General features: G+C 47.1%; 1 protein-coding gene across 1 annotated transcript in view; it reads right to left on the reverse strand.

Moving 5' to 3' along the window:
* Positions 1-18,785, reverse strand: part of EXT1 (exostosin glycosyltransferase 1) — a 235,994-nt gene extending 217,209 nt beyond the window's left edge. The window contains exon 1 of the mRNA XM_016207771.2: positions 17,263-18,785. Coding sequence (XP_016063257.1) covers positions 17,263-18,224 — 962 coding nt within the window. The 5' untranslated portion in view covers positions 18,225-18,785. The remainder of the gene's footprint in view (positions 1-17,262) is intronic.
* Between the last annotated feature and the right edge of the window lie 985 nt (positions 18,786-19,770).

Genomic DNA, 19,770 nt, shown 5'->3' on the forward strand with positions numbered 1-19,770 from the left:
TGGCAGCGGTAGTGGGAGGTGCCGGGTGCTGCTGCAGAGAAGTAAGTGTCAACCAAAGGCCCACAAAAAAAAACCAACAAAAAACAAGGAAGTGGCCTAGGGATGATCTGTGAAAGCTGAAATCAGCCCGTAGGAAAGCATGTCCCTGGTGGATGAGCCACAGAATTGTACCCCACGTGGATGCTATGGGAGTAGAGTCCGGGGAAGCTGATTGTTCCGTAAGTGGCTGGCTGAGCATCGCACGCGTGTGCCCCATTCATCAGCAGACAGTGGGGACTGAGGCTCTGGTCCCAGGGGCACAGGAGGTCCTTCCTTGCAGGGGGCAGTTGAAGAACCAAAGGAATGAGCAGAGGGTTCTTCCATTGTGGAGACGCCTGGAGGGCTCCACCATGATTCTCTTCAGTGACTTCACTCATTCAGCCTGTGCCCCAGAAGGAAGCCAGATTCAGAGCAATAGAAACTCAGTGCAGCCAGGAACTGAGGCCCGTCTGAAACGATGCAATGTAGTTCAAGTTCCATAAAACAGGCTTTTAGGGATATCACAGAATTATGACCGAGACCCTATTAGTAGCTAATATGACAATCAAAGGTGCAAGTTATTTCAAAACTGCAAGACTAATTTTTACTCCTGCTATGCTGAACCTCAAGGTGTGTGTGTGCGGGGGAAGGGGGGCTTTTAAACTTAATTGTCTTATTTCTCTATTCAACATGCCTTTTGGACTGTTTAATTCAAATAAAATTAAAGAATTCCAATAATTCAATTCCAAAAGTCTTTCTGCACTAACAAGCCACTATGACCAAAGATACTCATTTGACAAGTATTTCTTAAGAATCCACTATATGCTCACTGTGCTTAATGCCTGAGAAACCAATTGAAAACAAATACACAAATTTTGAGATAAGACTTACTGATTTGTGTCCAAGTAGAATATAAAGTGTAAGACATCTAAATAACTTTGTGATTGAAAGATATTTGGAAGAAAATTGTAGAGAGAAAGAACCTATCAGGTGCCTTTTTCCACCAGGAAAGGAGGTGCTATATACTTTGCTTCCAATATTTTTTTTGTCTGGCTCCCTTGATTTAGATTTGAAAAAGACTATAATAAAGAAAACTAAAAAGGAGATGAAAATTTCAAGAATATACCTCCATCTGCGCTTTGGTTCTAGAATTTCTAGATTAAAGAAAAAAATGGGCTAATCAACTACAGTAATATTTAACCAAGCACCTATAAGCACACTACGGCCGTGGGGGGTGAACTCTGGCATCCAGAGAATGAACCAGCTTTATCCTGGAAGGTGTTAAACCCTAGACAGCTGAAAACTAAATAACTACAGTGCAAAGTAGAATGGTCTAAGGGTTAAAACTGCCCCCAGTCTAAATTCCAGAATTTCCCCAGGCCCTGACTGGCAGGACATAAGGAGGACACTCACAGCTTTCGTGCCCAGACCCCTAAAATTATACAGGGTGAGACAACAGAGGGGGAACAGAACGTCTGGGTCCTTCTACAGGTGTTGGAAACAAACCCTTAGATTACATCTCACCTGCACAGTGTGCACAGAAAAATGTTTAATCACAGCTTTAGCTGATGAGGCTGGTGATGACCAGAGAATGGCCTGGGCGGAAGGGCAAACCAAAAGGCCTGCTGATTCATGTTCTTCACTCTGAAAAATCACTAGCCCATTTTTATACCCCAAGAGGAACTCAAATGACAGGCTTCAAAGGATAGGTCTTACACTTTGTCCTAATAGCAGCAAACTGAGAAAGCTCCCAAGCCACCCCCGTATCTGGGAATTCCAAAGGAGACGATTTTAGACTTTCAGGAACGTGTTCAAAAATCCCAATTAATTCCCCTCGTCTAATTAAACGAGTTAATTGGAAATACAATACGGTATTTTTATCTCATTGCTGTGTGAATTTACAAGTCAGCTTATTGGAAGAAAAGGGCTATTTTTATTTTGAGAAGAGAGAAGGGGACTTTGGGACAAGGTACCAAAATGAGAAAAAAAAAAAAAAAGTAGTACTTTTAAATATAGCATCTTGAATCTTGGTAGAAAATAATATCCGACACTAACCCAATAATGTTCCCAGAAAAAAATATTTGTACTTTGACTATTTAACTCCACATGCAAATACAGGCTTATAGTCACTACTGTGCACAAAACATACACCTCTTTCTTGTCTGGAGTCAAGTATTATCAAATCTGAAATGAGGGCAGGAAAGCTTCAGTTTACTTACACTCAGTGAAACACTCACTAGAGTCCCTTTTTCCAAAGCTCCTGTTACAGAACATTCTACATGATTCTGTGATTTACAACAAGGACATAAACCTGCTGTAACATGCTTTTTTTTTTGGATATGATGGAGTTCCAAAGAACAAGGTTTGACCTGTGGCACATCCAAGCACAGCGAGGCCTGCTACAGTGTGTAATCCAGTAGGAATCAGATCACATCTGGATTTGGTGGCAGAAATGGCATTATAGGGAAGCTCTGACAACATGTTTGCACGTAACTGCCGCTGTGGCTCCTGAGAGAAAGAAGAAGATATAACATGCCTGAGCTCTCCCAGATCTTCAAAACACAGGCTCAAATCTCCTCTCTGGCTGCCGTTACAAGTTTACCATCAAGGACAGGCACACACTGCTTACACGTGACAAGCAGACACGGTGCAGGGGTCGCTCTGGGCCCCGCTGCCGCGGACAAGGCATCCTAAAGGAAAAGTCATCAACTACTAAGGCCTGTGGAAACTGCTGAGAGTAGAAAGTTGGTCACTGCTCTTGCTTCCCGATTTGCTAAGTGCCCACCATGACGGGATCACAGTCTGGCTACTTGAATTGCTAGAGAAGAAAAAATAGTTTTATCTTCCTATTATCCCGTGCAGATTTATCTCAGAAGGTCATTTCAGGTGATCCCACATCTGAGACCTTTTTAGGGCATTTTCAAGAGGCAGAAACAAGAAGACCCAAGCTTCACTGAACTGGAAGGAAACAGAATACTTCCATAAAAGGAGAAAGGATTCTTTTTTAAAGACAAAAAGTCATATTAATGACGTTGACCCTTAGTTGAACAATTTATGGGAAATGAAAATCCATTTCATTTTGGCAACAGTTACAACAGGTGGTTGGAATTCTGAGCACTTGCCAAACTACCTTGAGCTTCTATATGTCGGGCAAGCTACTATATCATATTGCACATTACAATTGTAATGAGCCGTAAACACACAGGTCAAATGAGAGAAATGAAATGAAAACAATGATAAACACACACAAGCGGTAAGTCTGAAACTGTATGAGTCTAACGTGATACAATGAGACAGATTAATGACAGTAACGGTGGGTACTTACTGAGTGCTTACTATGTACCAAGCACTGCTCTAAGCACATTACGTGTGATATTACTCATTTAATCCTCACAGCAACAACCCTATGAGGTCGGGATTATAATTATCCCCATTTTACAAGTCAAGAAACGACAGCAGAGAAGTAAGGAGCCCCAGGTCGCAGCCAGTGGCGGAGCCACCTCTGGAAGTCAAGCCACTGGGCTCCAGCGCCACGTGTGCGACTCCATGCGATACACGGCTGGACATCAAGAGCTGTGAGTTCTATTTCCCTGCTGTCACATGGGCTACAGGACTTTGGGCAGGTTGCCCGACTGCCCTGGATCCCTATTTCCTTATCTATGTAATGCAAGAGCTACACTGGATCTTTAAGGTCACTTCCATGATCTCGTTACTCCTCTCCCGATGGAACCATCTGACACCATGGGAGCATGTGTACCACGCTCCTCCTCAAACACACGCAGCACAGACATGAAGACACGCACCGCACGCACACACCCGCCAGTCCCAGGCCGCACTGAGCTCAGGTCTCCGCACAGGAAAACCAGACGAGGAAAACTGAGTTCTAAAGAGGCACCAGCAGCCACCTACACACCCCAGAATATCTGGAATATCTACTTCGACTTTGAATTTAAGGCCGCTTGTCTCTTAGGGTATTTTTATAGAAACTTAAGATTTATTTTGACAGCGTTATTTACAATAGCCAAGACACAGAAACAACCTAAGTATTCATCAACGAATGAATGGCTATAGAAAATTATATTTTATACACACACACACACAATGGAATATTATTCAGCCTTAAGAAAGAAGAAAATGCTACCATTTGCAACAATATAGATGAACCTTGAGGGAATTATGCTGAATAAGTCAGAGAAAGACAAATACTATATGATCTCACCTATGTGTGGAATTCGTGTACAGCACAGCGACTACAGTCATGCACTGAATAACAAGTTTTCAATCAACGACGGGCCAAGATGACAGCGGTCCCTTAAGATTATGCGGAGCTGAAAACTCCCCAGCACCCAGTGCCCCACAGCCACCGTCACATCGCAGCACAACGCATCGCTCCCGTCTGCGGGGACGCTGCTGTCCACGAGCCCGCTGCGCCGCCAGTCGTCTCGGCGTGCAGCACACGCAGTTACGCACGGCACACAACACTCAGGGACGAAAACAAGTGACGGTGGTTCTGCTTTATGTCTCCACTGTCCTGTTGGCCATCATTTTAGAGTGTCCTCTTTCTACTCACGAAGAGTAAAGCTACGTGGTGTTACACCAGCAGCAGCCTCGTGACATCGGTTTACCTCGTCTCTTAATTGCCGCATTTTCTCTGGTGTGTGATTTAATCTCGTGTTGTTTTGGAGGCCGGCGTGCGGGAGAGGCCTGTGGCCCGGGAGCAATGGCCACGCCGCGCGGCCCCGCGCACAGTGGGCCGCACGGTGGGCCGCACGGTGGGCCGCACAGTGGGCCGCAGCGCCTAGCTTTGAGCCAGGGCCCCCACGGCGTCTGCACAACAATGGCATCACCCGGTGGCGCTCTCGCAGAGGATTCCAGGCGCCGCGTGACGCACGACCACACAGAGAGCGATGCGATACTGGACATCTGAAAGCTGCTAACAGCAGATCTCAACAATTCTCATCACAAGGAAAAAAACTATAACTGTGAGGCAATGTATTGTATGTTAACAAAACTTATTGTGGTAATCATTCTGCAGTGTCTACAAATACCAAATCATTATGTTGTGTGTCTAAAACTAATCCCATGTGATATGTTAATTATATCAATGAAAAGATTTATTTTGATAGTTAATCTTTTATCCTACTTGGGTTACTCAGGCATAGCTAAGTCTAAAATAAGTCAGGAAAATACTACTCATTTGTTTCACTGTACTAAATATTCAGGTACTTAAATTTTACCTTAATATAAAATACTGTTCAATTTTTTAAAAACATGTAATATAAGTCTATAATATAAATACAGAAAATATGATACATTTCCACTCTTGGAAGCAATAAAAGAGTGACTGCCCTCCATTTACAGGTTTGCAACATTACACCCGCCTACTTACAAATGCAGTTATCATAAAAGGTGCTGCTTAGAGGTGGCTTTTTTAATGCAGTGGGAATTTTAAAGGAGCATGCAGCACATAAGAAATGGTGTTTTCAAGAAAAATTTATTCTCTGCCTCTCAGAAAAGCAAATGCATTTCAGTATTAGATCCCCTCTGATTAGATTTTCTGATTGGTTCAGATACACAGACCTAGAAATCATTTGGGAAAATGACCTTAGCAAGCTTTGTAAAAGCATAAAACATAATTCATACTTAATCAAGTGTCATATGATTGCCCCCAAATCCAAATCAATTTTTAAGGCCCGCTAAGAAGCCAGGTAATGGTGATACAGTGCAGCCTCCATTTTATCTATACACCTTCAGTACTTTTATGCAATAACCTGGACAATTCCACAAGCTAACAAACAAGCCAGAAGATTTTTAAACGCAGGAAATGGAAGCCAGTGGGAGAAACAATCCTACACCTTCCCTCTGTCTTTTCTTCCCCTTTGCTTTTTAATTAAATGGTAAATCTCAATATGAATTCATTAGAAGCCTGACAGCTCAATTAAGCACGATGTTACTATATACTCTGGGGCAATGCTTCAATATCAGTTAACAGAGTTTGGATGTAACCTGAACAAAAAATGTAAGCCAAAAGTTATATTCAACCGACCATTTGGGAGAAAAATTGCAATTAAGGAGGGACAAAAAGTCCCAATGTCTACAGACTGTTAAAATTAAATGATAAAAAGACCATAATGGTTTTTCCTATAACAGTAAATTCTTTAGATCCATATTATGCAGAAAACACACTCAGTTCATTTTAATTTGAGATCACTGATACTCATATCCAACACAACAGTAAACCAAGAGAACAAAGAAAGAAACAAACAATTTGGGGGGGGGGGTAAAGTTTATTGAAAGAAACATCCCATTTGAAGACAAAAAGGAACTCTCGGTGAATCAGCAAAGGATCCAAGAGCACTTGGAGGACTGGGACGCAGGGAGGCCTGTGCTTATAAACCACAGAGAGTGACGTCTTCAGAAATCAGCCTTGAATACACGGTCAACAGTGGGAATCTTTTCATTGGTTAAACAAATGTAATTTGTTTCATTGATCCAACAAAAATTAGGTGGCCTCCCACGGTGCTAGGCTGTGAAGATACAACAGTAAGTGAGCTCACTGTCACTTTCTCAAGGAGGCTTCCTTCCCCTCCAAAGTTAAACTGCAAAACTCTCACCACCACCCCCATTATGCCTCCAAATCACCTGGTAAGCCCTCCCTAGAGAGTCTGACCAGCCAGGAGCAGGGCCCACACTGCATCTCCAGAAGCTCCCCAGCCTGAGACCCACGGCCACATCCCCTTTCCATGAGCTGCTTTTCTTCACAGCATCTAGCGCCTTCTAATATGAGCCCTAACTGGTATGGCATCAGCCTCCAGCCACTAGACAGTGAGCATCTTGAGGGCAAGGACACGTGTCTGTTTGGCTCCCTACTGAATCCCCAATACCCGCACACAGTAGGTGCTCAATAAGCATTTGTTGAGTAAATTCATGAAAAACCAACCCGAATCCTCCCCATCAGGGCCTACGCAATCCACTGGGGAGAGAGAAAAACAAATAGTTAAAGAATATAAAACCACAGCTATGTAAAGTATTAAATGTTCTGTAAGAGCACATACCAGGAGAATCTGACCGCATCTGAGGCCACCAAGGAAATGCCTCTGGAAGAAGTAACATGGAGCTGGGGGCAGCTTTCCAAGGGAGAAGAGCGGGTGTGGGGAGCAGGAGGGGGAACATGGCTCAGCCACAGAGCTGGGGACAGAGAGGGAGGCAGGACTGCAGCACCCCCACCCTGGTATCACGGGAACAGATGATGGAGAAGCCTCCAGGGCAAGCTCAAGTAGGAAGGCGGTGGGGTAATATTTTTATCAGCAGTGCTGTGCATGATTTCCACCGACCTGTCAGGGTGCTGGAATGTATGTAGGAAGTGTGCAATCCGTTCTAAACGTTGACCCAGCAGCTCCCATCCTGGGCACCCCTGGGAATGGCAAGAAAACAGGCTAATGACAGGTGCCCCAACATACCTGCCAAGGCAACCTCTAAGCAACCTCCCTTCTCCAGTCTCTAATCTCCAGCCTGGCCTAGGGCCATTTTCTTTACCCAAACCTATGGCCCAAGTCATTCTGGGCACCAATCAAGAACAGCTACCAACACAGGCCCACACCACAATACCAGGAAACTTTTTATGTCTTATAACAAGTGCTGATACGAGTCATAAAACTCCAGAAATGTGAGTTAGGGACAAATACTAGGACTCCAATGCTAACTCATAGGAGACCCCCATGTACCTGGAGCCTTTGGGGAACTTGCTAAGCCTGGTAGAAAAGTTTTCAAATGGAGGTCTTATTCTTAGGAGAACCAAAATATGTTTATTTTAACTGTACAGGTAAAAAAGAGTTATAAAATGCATTACTTGTTTCTCTGCTTTCTTAAACAAAGGACAGTGTACACAAGTGATGGCTCAGGGTCAACACCAGGCTGCGGTGTCGTTCATCAAATATTTACAGGAGCTCAGGTTGGTGACAGGCACGGTGCACGGGGTGGGATTTACAGGCACACTCCTGCAGAGTCTGGAGGACACGGTCTCGGGCACCGGGCCAGCTGTTCTTAAATTGCAGCGCTTCTTTACTTCTGGCCGTTACATTTATAATTTCCTGGCCCGCTTCCTTGCGTTCAGGTTGCCAGCTGTCCCTTCTTCGCAGAGCTGTCTACAAGAATCCCTCTCTCCGTAAATCTGCAGCTTCTCATCTACCGCGGGCTGCGAAACCAGATTACCAAACTGGTTAGAACTGTCTCTCTAAGGTAAGATTCAATAAATTCTAGGTGAGAAACCCAAGTGATATTCCATAAATCAATCATGCTACTGTTTGTGAGCGCCGGGCCTTGATGACATCAGTTCCAGCTGGGCAGAAGCCGTGGTTAAGAACGCAGGTTCGGAAATCTGATGGCCTCGGTTCTATCCTAGGTGTGTGCTCTTAGCCAAGTCACTCTGAGGGACTCCTCTGCCTCCATTCGGCACCTAAAACGAGTATCTTCCTGCTGGGTGGACATAAAGATTAAAGATACTGCCCAGGACACAACACGCAGTGCGTGCTCAAGAAATATTTGTTGCTATTGCTATTATCAGTATGATCGACTGGGCTCAAATATGTCAGTGCCAACAGGATATGGCTTCAACAGTGCCTGCCACAGCCAACTTCCCCTAACCACAGTCCCCTGTTCCAGGAAGCCACTTCAGGCTCTTCTTTGCAAAAGGATGGCCACCAATTAAGTCAAGAATGGCAATGTGACAGGGCAGTCTTTTAACTGGTTAGGTCATAGCACACGTAATACGAATGGCTCTCCCAGAGGGAGTAATCAGGCTGGTTTCCCTCCAGGGCCTGGATAAGAGGACTCAGGAAAGACTGGCCAGGAGCTGGAAGACATACGCAGGAACAGAGGTGTTAGCCAAGGGAGATAGGAAGGCCCAGAGTGGGAAGAAAGGAGCCATCCCAGGTATCGTGCTGGGTTCTGAGAACCTAAGAGTAAGAGTTCCAGGTGAGTTTCGGTCCACATTCCCTCATAATAAATCCTGTGACTTAAGGTGGCCTGAGCGATTTACTATTCTTTGCAACCTAAGAGCCTGAGAGGCCACGAGTAGCAGAGCTCCATTTAGACAAGGTATCCCCCCCTCTACAAATGTCACCTTCAACTGGTGAAGGCGTAAAGCTCAACTGCAAAAGGATCACCTGCATTTTTAGAGCAGTGAACCTGGAGGTAGGGAGTGAGTGTCTGGCTGCCCTGGAGACCACTCTTCATCTGCTCCCACCCTGCACCACATCACCTGCAAGCCCCAGTGTGAAGGGCCCACAAAGGTCTCCAACGGCCCACACAAACAGTGGCGGGGCTTCCAAGGGGCACCTGCCACAATTTTCTGGGGACTAAGTTTCAAGGAAGAGATGAGTAGAGTTATTTCTGTGGCTTAGTTAAGAACAGCCAAGTTATGAAACTAAGCGAACCTCTGTGGTTGATCAGAAAATGACAGGAAGATAGTTTTTAATAATAACACCTTGAAAACACATAGCATCTACAAGGTACATTCACGCACTTCACCTCATTTTAACCTCTTAGCAACCCTGTGAGGTGTTATGATCCCCAGATGTGGAAACTGAGGCTGAGAGATTAAGCAACTTGTCCAGGAACCTGGGTGGGTGAGTTACTTCCCAGGTGCAGGGTCACACACAGGCCCTCTCTAAAGGGCTGCCGAGAAGACAAGAGCAAACACAAAAGGAGGAAGGGTGTCCCACAAACTTCATCGCTGCTCAAAGCAATTATGATGCAAACAAAGTCCTGCACATAATGAAGCAAAAACTGCTGGTCTACTTTTTCAGTCTCAGATTTTAAATCACTTGCAATAAGTGTCTCATTTGCACTTGGGATCCCAGAACTTCCTTACCGGGATGCCCAGAGGTAAAGCCATGCCCCAGTTCACCTCCAATGGACCATGGAGTCAACAATCAAAGAGGAAGTAGAAACAGGGCCTTGATTAACTGGCACGGTTAGCTAAAGGATGGCGTCGGCCCAGCTGAAGCCTGCAGTTTCAGAAATGCCAGGAAAGGCTGTATTCCGCAGGGAGGAGGGAGGCTGAGGACCCGGGCTCAGTAAGAAAGGCTTTAGGCTCTGGGGAAAACAAAACTTCAAAGGGAACAGAAGTGGTGGGAGCTTCAAAGACCCCCTGCAGGACCAATTAACACCTACAAATGTTTATCAAGCAGTCATTTCATGATGACTTCAGAGCCTGGTGCTCAGCCTCACCTCAAAAACACCTCCTCCAAGAAGACTGGGTTGGGGGAGTTGGGAAGGAAGTTCTGTGGTGTTTTCTAAGAGAGACTGTAGTCCACAAAAAAACAAATACTCAATACAGTGAAATTCATCACAGACATTTATAATAAGCCAAAAACAAGAGGACAGGGAACAAGTTGAATCTCTAAGAAAATGTAAATGATTAAATAAACTACAGCTATGAGTTAGAAAAAAGCCATCATGTGGCCATTAAAAATCCCGTTTTTAAATAGGATTTCCCTGTGTAGTAGATGCGGAAAATGCTCCTGATAATGTGAAGGAAAAACAACATACAGACATACATTTAAAGTCTGACTTCAAGTTTACAAAACCAACAGACAAGAATGGTGAGGAGACGGGTCTGGAATTAGTTTGGTTCACGCCGGGGTCCCAGTTCCAACACCTATGTGTCTGGCACAAACAAAGCACTTAAGGAAAATGTGTTGAATTCATTATTTACTTACTTTTAGCTAAGTAATAATTACATATCGATATAAGGTACTTGGATATGCAGAGAGAGAAGGCTCTAATCACAGAGCTATATGTGTGTGTTATAACAGGCCAGGGACACGAAGTTTAGCAACAGTGGGGCGCTCTTACTTTCCCAATTTCCCACAAAGGCTGTGCATAATAACATTCATTGTTTTTTAAGCACTCTTTTTCGTTAGGGAGCCTGAGGACCAAGGAGTTCCAGAAACCTGGCCTGTGATGTGGGGAACGGAATCTTCCAGTGGCTCTACCATGCCCGTTGGACCACACTGTCCACCTGGGAAATAGTCGCTCCTGTCTCCCACCTCACCTCACTGACAGCCACAGGGGGAGACCCTGCATGGCGCTACCAGGGAGCCCAGGAGTCCCACTCGGTGCACTTCTCACTCTTCTCAGAGGAGCGCTAGGAAAGAATTAAAAGCAGGATCTGCATAGACAAGGTGATAAAGCTCCTGGAGTGAAACAGTTCAAGGAGTTCAATGCTTTAGGTGCCATCTTTATCCCATTTCTGAGCCAATTTTTTCCCCCTCCTTGGGAAACATGTTTATAAAGAAAAGCAATGGAAAAAGACCTAATACACAAACACTTGAGTCCCACTGAACTCACTAATAGCATGAAAATAGGTAGAAACTGTTTGTTGCAAGGTGGCAAGATTTTGTAGACAAAAGAGAATGGTCTTCAGAATCCAAGACCCTGGTGAGAACACGGCCATTGACTTACTAGATGTGACTTTGGGCTCCTTACTTCACCCTCTAATCTGTAAAATGGGATTTAACTCATGTCATATAGTTGTTGAAAGGCTTAAAAGGGCTAATAAAGGTAAATTCAAATAATAGGCAGGGGACAAATCTTCCAGGCTTTTGGGGTGGGGGGAGTTCTGTTTATTAAAGGAACTTGGTCACAGGTGGAAGAGTTTTACGTAAAAACACTTTGTCATTAAGCTCTTGGAAACATGAGCTCACGTGTTCACGTTTGAACATGGGATGTGTTCATTAGACAGCAGAATCCAATGACCACTTAGCCCAACCTGGTCCATTTTTTTTTTTAATATGTTTTTATTGATTTTTTAGAGAGAGGGGAAGAGGGAGAGAGAGAAACAGAAATATCAACGTGAGAGAGAAACACCAATCAGCTGCCTCCCGCATGCACGCAGGTTGGGGACCGCAACCTGGGCACGTGCCCCAACCATGAATCCAACTGGCAGGGACCTTTCCATGCACAGGACGAAGCTCAGCCAACTAAGCCACACCAGCCAGGGCGACCTGGTCCCTTCTTAAGAAGCTGTGCTGAAAGGTGAACATTATGAGGTCACAGCAGGTCTGTGAAAACTGGAGAACTGGGAGCTAGGAAACCTGCGCCACTTACAGGCTAGGCAACCTTAGACTAAGCACCTCACCACCATTAGTCTCAGTCTACACACCTGTAGAATGGCCTGACCAGGCACCTTGCAAGAGCTTGTGAGCAAAGCCACCAGATCGTATTGCACACAGCCTCTCCTGTGACATTAGGGCTCTCAATGTCATTGCTGGCAAGTGTTTCTAGCACTGTGCTCTCAGGAGGCACATCTGTAGACCTTCTGACAAAGAGAACAATCACCAGCTGAGGGGGTGACAGCTCCCCTTTTGCCAAGCCTGTCCCATCCAAAGCTGCTGTCACAGTCAGGGGGACCAAAGGTGGCCTCCTTCCCAGAGGCAGGGCCTGCCCAAGTCTCTGCATAACAAAATCCTGCAGGCTCCTGGCTTAAGTCACAGATTCCGCTCTGAACCTTCATTTGTTGAACTAAAGTCAATCAAGATGCAAGCATCCCTAGAAGTAGCACCCAGCACCCCAACCTTTATTTGCAGATTCCTTGGAAATGAGGCTCTCAAGTGCTCTCAAGAAAAGAAAGCAAATTTAGAGGAGGTGAGAAAGGGTGGAGCAGAGAGAACTAGAACCTAAGGTGCAAGAAAACACACCTGACAACTTCATAATTTTGCACAGGGCTGGCACTATCTGTATTTTTAAACTGTGCTTATGTGGTTTATTTTAGAAATACTTTTGTGCTTTCACACACCTGTCGGGGGGAAAGGCGCTAACATTTTACATTTAAAATCTGAGAAGCACCATCTCCACCTTTCGTTGTGGAGAAGAAAACAGTCCCCTATGGTTCACTGCTGGCTCCTGCACTTGCTCAAGGTGTCTGCTAATACACTTTGGGATCATGGGAAATAAGCAAATAATCATTTCAAATGACTACTTGTCTTGTGCATATTTCTTTTAGCTGTAAGTGCACCTGAATTCAACTTACCATTCAGTTAATTCACAGCCTATTCCCCAAACCCCGTCGGGCCAAAATGAAAGGTCCAAAAACTCCTATTTAGACTAAACAGTTCCAGGCAGGGACATCTTAGTTAGCAATGAAAGGCAAAATGTTAGCCCTAGAGCAAGAGTTCCTAGGTCTGAGAATGCCCTTAGTAAGGGGCTGTGTGTCAACTCCTACACCTTTATGACAAATTGTGCATGTATGTGCTTTTTTTTTTTTTTTTTTTACAAAGTTTGTCCAAAATCTTCATCAGCTTACCAAAGGATTCCAAGAGAAATCCCTTAAGAAACACCATCAATAAAAGTCCAGTGGCTAGAGAGCTTTCAAGTGTGTCTGTAATTGACAGCGGGAGACTGCGGGTCAGGGGAAAATTCAGAAGGCTTGCATGCCAGGGCTACTCCTGCCACTGGCCAGCTCTCTAACCACAAGCAAGTTCCTTAAGAACATTTTATCCCTCACTGTCTAAATCTGTAAGGTGAGTATGTTGGAGCCGAATGATCACTTAGTTTCAAGACCCTTAAAAACACCAGGATTGGGAGGCATGGCTTCAACACAGGCAAGGATGTCAAAAAGGCCGCCACAGAATCTTGCCTGTTCCCAGAAGAGCTGCTTAAAATATTCACCACTGCTTTCCTTGGAGGGTCAAAGATAGCAGCCACCTCTCATTTCCTTCTCTTTCTTCTATTTCAGAAAGCTGAATTTGAAGTGTCACAATAATATCCTTTGAAGGGATTTGAACTATGAAATTCATGCAAAAATACAGTGATTCTGTACGGATGCATAAGAAGCTCAAAGAATGTAAAATAGAAGGAATTTCTCTAAAGCCTCATTATAAATCATCTAATCACTGCAGCCACTTATTTCAGCCGGTGTCTTCTATACCTGTTAATATACTTAACTGATGACAGTTAATTATGGGTGTCATAAAAACGGATGTTTTAATATAATGCTGGAATTCTGGATCAAAAATACTACTCTCTTCCAAGAATAAGTGTTTTTCTTCATTCTATGTAGCTCTCTATACTTTTAATAATAAACGTCCGATTTTCACAAAAGTGCAGGTGAGATGAAAGTCCTCAACCATTTAGCACTAAATCTTTATGGTCACATAAGGGTAACTTCCCCTAAAAGAACTTTTTTTAGTTGATTCACTGGTATATATTCTATAGTATACTAACTCAGCCATAAATTTTCAGTCTGATTATCAGACCCCGTAAGTCCAAAGCAAATTAACATGTAGTTGCTTGTGGCAGCAAACTAAACTGAAGCCTTTTCATAGGCATTTGCTAATAAAAAAGAGAAGTAGATGAAAACTGATGGTGTTTTTACACGGCACGACCAGATGACTGCTGGGAGCACCCCTGAAGCAGTCTAAAACCCATTCCACAGAAGGATAAACTAAGGTTCAAGGTAGTGCATCAAGTCACAAAATGAGTCAGTATGAGAAGTCAGACTCAGATGACTTCAGTATCATCTCCTTCTCTAAAGCCCGGGAGAGATTAGCACTAGGAGTTCTGTGTCTCACATATGCAAGGCTAACCGAAAACATCGGTGTAAGTAGCACAGTTACTGTTGCTCCAGACTGAAAACATCAGTCTAAGTAGCACAGTAGTTACTGTTGCTCCAGAGCGCAACAGGCCTTCTCACAACATTTCAGGGCCCCCTCTTCACCTTCATGTGTCCCAAAGTCATTGGTAAAAGACAATTATGTTTGCAAGCACCATTTCTCAAAGATAAAGAGCTCTGGTCACCCAATGTGAGGAATGAGTTAAAACTCCATGGAGACCAGGCTAATGAATAGGAACATCCTGCAGCACCACTCTGTCCTATTCAACAAGGTTAGAACTGGAAAGTGTGCAAAAGAAGAGCAGGAAAAAAAAAAAAATCCAGAAGCGACTCTGCTCTAGAAACTCCTGCTCGGGAAGAAAGAGCCAACTTGCTTTCCTAACTAAATGCCACTTTTCCAATGAGACGCAATCCTGAGGTCCTGACCCCTTGTGGTCTTTAATCATAAACCAAAACAAGGCTGTGGGTGTCAGGTTTCTTGGCCCAATCACAAAGAGGTCAAAAATTAAATTTAATTAGCAAAAATGAAAGTTTCTAGGAAACTAACCCCTCCTTCCATTATTGCCAATCTCTAGAAAAAGCTTCACCGGAGACTGTAGAGATTTAATATTTATTTTGGGAATAAGAGGGTAAAGAAGGTAGGGGTGTTTAATTGGACTGACGGTATTTCCCAAATAAATGTATAATTCAAATTTCCTAACATGAGATCTGAGCTCCAGCTCCTTTGGAGGAATGAGGAACACCATAACCCTTTCACAAAATTCGGTGATATTTGCCTTAGAAGACACTGAAAAGTTAGATTTCATCTTGAGATACTCCACCAACAGCCAGACAAAGAAATTCCTGAAAGGCTATAAGCATTTTTTTTCCCTTACAAGCACCCACAGAAATAGGTCAATGTAAATGTCCTGTAAACAAAGCAGTTTTTTACTAACCAGAGTTTGTTTCTTTTGTGACAAAATTTTAATCCATTTCAGCTGCACCCAACATTCACACAGAACTACCTGCCCCTGAAGAACAGTAGAATATAAATTCCTAATTGGCCCCAGCCTCAGGCTTTTCTTACGTGTGAAAAGGTGTTGGGGGTTGGAGAATCTGAGTGTTGGATACTTTCTCCTACACTGTCTATTTATCCAGTAGGAGGACCTTAATTTCCCTTCCAATCACTCCTCCCGAGGCCCGGGTGTCTGAGGAAATCCACAGACAACAATCAAACCTTTCATTTCAGGGCCTCGTTCCCACCATACCCCTTCCTGTTCCAATCAGGTTTACGAAGCGTTTCCCCTATTCTACATTTCATGAATCAACTGTAAAATCTGCCAGCCTCTGCCAGTTCCTCTTGTACTCAGCTGAGAGGTTCCCCTTCCTTCCGTGGGTAGCACAAGGCTGCTCTGGTTTTTAACTGGCGTAACGTGGAAATGCACTGTAGGAACCCACTAACTCTTTCACCGCCAGGCATCCGTGTGTCCGGGGTGCTGACACCTCCACCAGGAAACTGAGCCGCCAAGCGCAGTCAGGTTAAAGCACTTTCCTCGAGACTAGTTTTGACCCCAAATCCAATGTGTCAGTTTCTGTCACTGGGAAGGAAAAGGCAGAGCGAGAAGGGCTGCAAAGTAAGCAACTCAGTTACTTAGCAACTGGACAAAACTCGCCTGCAACAGAGGGTTAGGAGGCATCTCAAGCCCATTCAAAGAGTAACAGTCTCCAATTTACATGCAAATAGATAAAGACAAAAGGGAGAGGGAAATCTAAATTAGCAACAGGAGTTGACAGCAGTGGGGCTGAGACCCAGATTTTAAAAAGAGCTCCTCCTAGGAAGAGACAGGATACGTACGTACAAACGAATGGACATGAATAAATGAATGAATGAATGAAAGGAAGAAGGGAAGAGAAAGAAAAGAAGAAAGAAAAGAAAAGAAAAGAAAAGAAAAGAAAAGAAAAGAAAAGAAAAGAAAAGAAAAGAAAAGAAAAGAAAAGAAAAGAAAAGAAAAAAGAAAAGATCACAGGCCCCAACCAACTTATGCTCTCCCTTCATAAAAGTCAATGCCATGGAGGGTAGGGAAGAGACAGGCACTGAGTTTAGTAGCTAAAATCAAAACACTTCCACTGCTAACACAAATTTAAAGCTCATGGAAAGATGACAATTGGAGGCTGGGAAAACTCCAGGGAAAGCAGTTCCCCCTGCTTGTGAGAAAAGCAAATAAAGCATCAATCTTGGGGGAAGGTCTCCAGACTGTGGGTGGATTCAGAGCCTCGCCAGGTCTAGACCCTCACACACGCCCGCCCACCACCACCACCACCACCTCCCCCCCCCCCCCAGGCCCCCTGGTGAAGCGGTTTCCCAACTTGGATCAAACCCACACCTTCAAAGGAGACACACGAGTCTGAAGGGTTTCCCAGCAAGAGGGAGACACAGTCACCTACTTGGCCCAGGAAAGTGCCCCAGGCTTTGCCGTTTGCCCCAAGAGCTCAAACTCTGGGTCCCCAGCTCCTAGCCACGCACCTGAACCAGGCTGCTCAGTGCCAGGCTCAGACCCGGCAGGAACAGCCCCCAACTTCACACCTGGACAAGGTGGGCAGGGCCCAGGCTGACCCCGCAAGAGGCCCAGGAGCCGGGCCCAGCCACTTACTTTTCATACTCGGTGTTGTCTCTGTCACAGCGAGAATCCTTGTGCTTTTGCCAGTCTTTGCCATGCTTGCAGGTGGTGAGGAGCACAACGTCCTCCCCGTTATGGACGTGATATAAGGCATTCCTGGTGTCCGACCCTATCCCTGTCAGGTACCTCTTCCCCTTGAATACCAGCATGTACTTCCTGAGAGGAGGAATGGTGTTAAACTTCAAAAACCCCCTCTCCCCTCCTGTCCTGGGGTGATCCTTGGAAAAGAGGGGAATAGAAACATCGAAGTTGGGTCGGAAGTTTTCAGTACTGATGCTGGCTTTGGCCAGCATCGCCTGGCCGATGTCAAACCCCACGTCCTCGGTGTAGTCGGGCCAGGTGCCGGAATATAAATTAAAAATTAAATGATTCCTACCATTGTTCCACAAGTGGAGACTCTGCACTTTGGATCTCAAGTTGTGCACATACTGCGGGGACAACTGGTCCCTGTCTAAAGTATCCAGACTCAGGACAAAGAGGCACGCCTGGCTGGGGTCCGAGGTGTAGAACCTGGAGCCTTCGATGGCCGCTAGAATGTTTTGGTAACTTTCGGCGATTTTCTCCCCTTTTTGCTGCGGGTACACGTAGACTTTGAAGCCGTTTTTCTTGCAAAGGGTGAAATCGAAGCAGGACTCCATGCGGCACTTCTTGCCTTTGTAGATGCTCGAGTTGGCGTCTCGCTTCTGCCGAGGGGACACGTGCACGCTGGGGTCCCCGTATTCCGACTGATCCCAGGGAGCGAAGGGGCGCAGCGCGTCCGGGAAGCGGGGCCAGAAGCGCTCGGGACCCGGGCGGCGCAAGCCATTCCGACCGCCCAGCTCCTCTCTCCGGCTGTGGCTCCGCGACGCCCTAAACTGCAAGCCTCCGAAATAGAACAGCAGGGCGAGACAAGAGCCGGCTGAGAGCAGGATGAAATAGCGTTTTTTGGCCTGCATGTGTCCTGCCTGGGTCAAGAGGATCGTCAATAAACACAAGAAGCACCCAAGTTTCCCAATCGACACTTTCAGCTCCAGTCCGCCATCTTCCCGCCTGCAAAGACTTCAAACTCTCCGCTCCCACCTTCTCTGGATGCCTTTCCCCAAGCCGTGGACTGATCCAGCGCATGTGGGCGATTTCCTTAACTTTCTCCCCTCCGGTCTTTCATCTTCGGGTTGCACAATGGCCGGGAGAGAGCGGGGCTGGAGCCCTCGCGCCCGGGGCGGGCGAGCAGCGGGCTGCAAGGCTCTTGCATGCAACAAGACGGAGGGAAAGAAAGAGAGGGGGAAGGAAAAAAAAAACAGCGCCCGGTGCCCAATCGATGGCACGGCGAAGCGAGCCCCTCGCCTCTCGGGCTGCTCCCGGCAGCGTGGAGAACGAGCCCCGGGAACGCAACTTCAACTCCTGCCCGCGCCCGCGCGCAGCGCTCGGCTTCCCCACCGCGTCGGCCGGCGCCCGGCGCGGCCGGCTAGTGCCTCCTGCAGCTGGGGCGCCGTAACCTCACGAATCCCTGCATCGCTCTCCCTTCCCCTCCGCGGCGGCTCCGAGACTCGGCGCTGTCGACTCCGGCGCGCGCGGGGCCGGCCCCCGGGGCGCGCGGCGGCGGCGCTGCGGGCGGCGCGGGGAGGCGGCGGCGCGGGGAGGCGGCGCGTCCTGGCCGCGGGCAGAGCCGGCCCCGAGCGGCGCTCCGCAGGCCCCGCGCGATCGCCGCCGACCGCCGCGTTCGGTCGCGAGTGTTACCCGGTTCTGAATGTTACACTTACACATTCCATTCCCGACACGACAGCGCTGACCTCATCCATCCACGCAGCCCGCGCTGCCATTGGCCGGGCGTCACGTCCGGGCGGGGCGGGGCTTCCGCTGCGCCCATTCATAACCCCCGGCGGGCGGCCAGGCGCCGGCGCGGCGCGGGCGCGCGGGGGTGCGGGCCGCGGCCGCAGGGGCGGGGGTCCGGTCGTGCGGCGGTCCCCCCACCGCCCCGAGCGAGCCCCCTCGGGTCGCCCGGGCCCGGGTCGCGCCGCCGCCCTCCGGGAACAGCGCCGCCCAGCGGAGGCGGCCGGGGCAGCTGGGACCCGGTGGCGATCCCCGGGCCCCGCCGCGCGCCGCCCGGGCGCCCTGGAGAACCCGGGCTCCTCGGCCCCCTGCCGGGCGCGCCCCGCGCCCGCGGCAGGGGGGGTGCGGATTCCCCGGGAGGGTGCCTGGAAAGGGAGCGCCGGGGCGACCCGAGGGGCGGGAAGAGAGGTTTCCTAGACGAGGCCGGCGGCCCCCTCCCTCGAGGCCCAATATTCTTTACTTACTACCGAGCGTCTGAACGGGTCCCTTATTTCCGACCTGGCCCATCCCCCTTCTCTTTTCTTCCCCCAAGGAGACACCCCAAGAATAAAGAGGAAATATTACACCAAGGAGGCTGATCCCATTGTCACAATTCTCCCGTCTGTGTCTGCGAAGAGTAGCCTCCTGCGCTGCGGACCCTACTCCTCCCCAGCCCCCTGCGCACCCTCTCCT

The sequence above is a fragment of the Miniopterus natalensis genome, chromosome 16 (genome assembly GCF_054644295.1).
Source record: "Miniopterus natalensis isolate mMinNat1 chromosome 16, mMinNat1.hap1, whole genome shotgun sequence".
NCBI classification, from domain to species: domain Eukaryota; kingdom Metazoa; phylum Chordata; class Mammalia; order Chiroptera; family Miniopteridae; genus Miniopterus; species Miniopterus natalensis.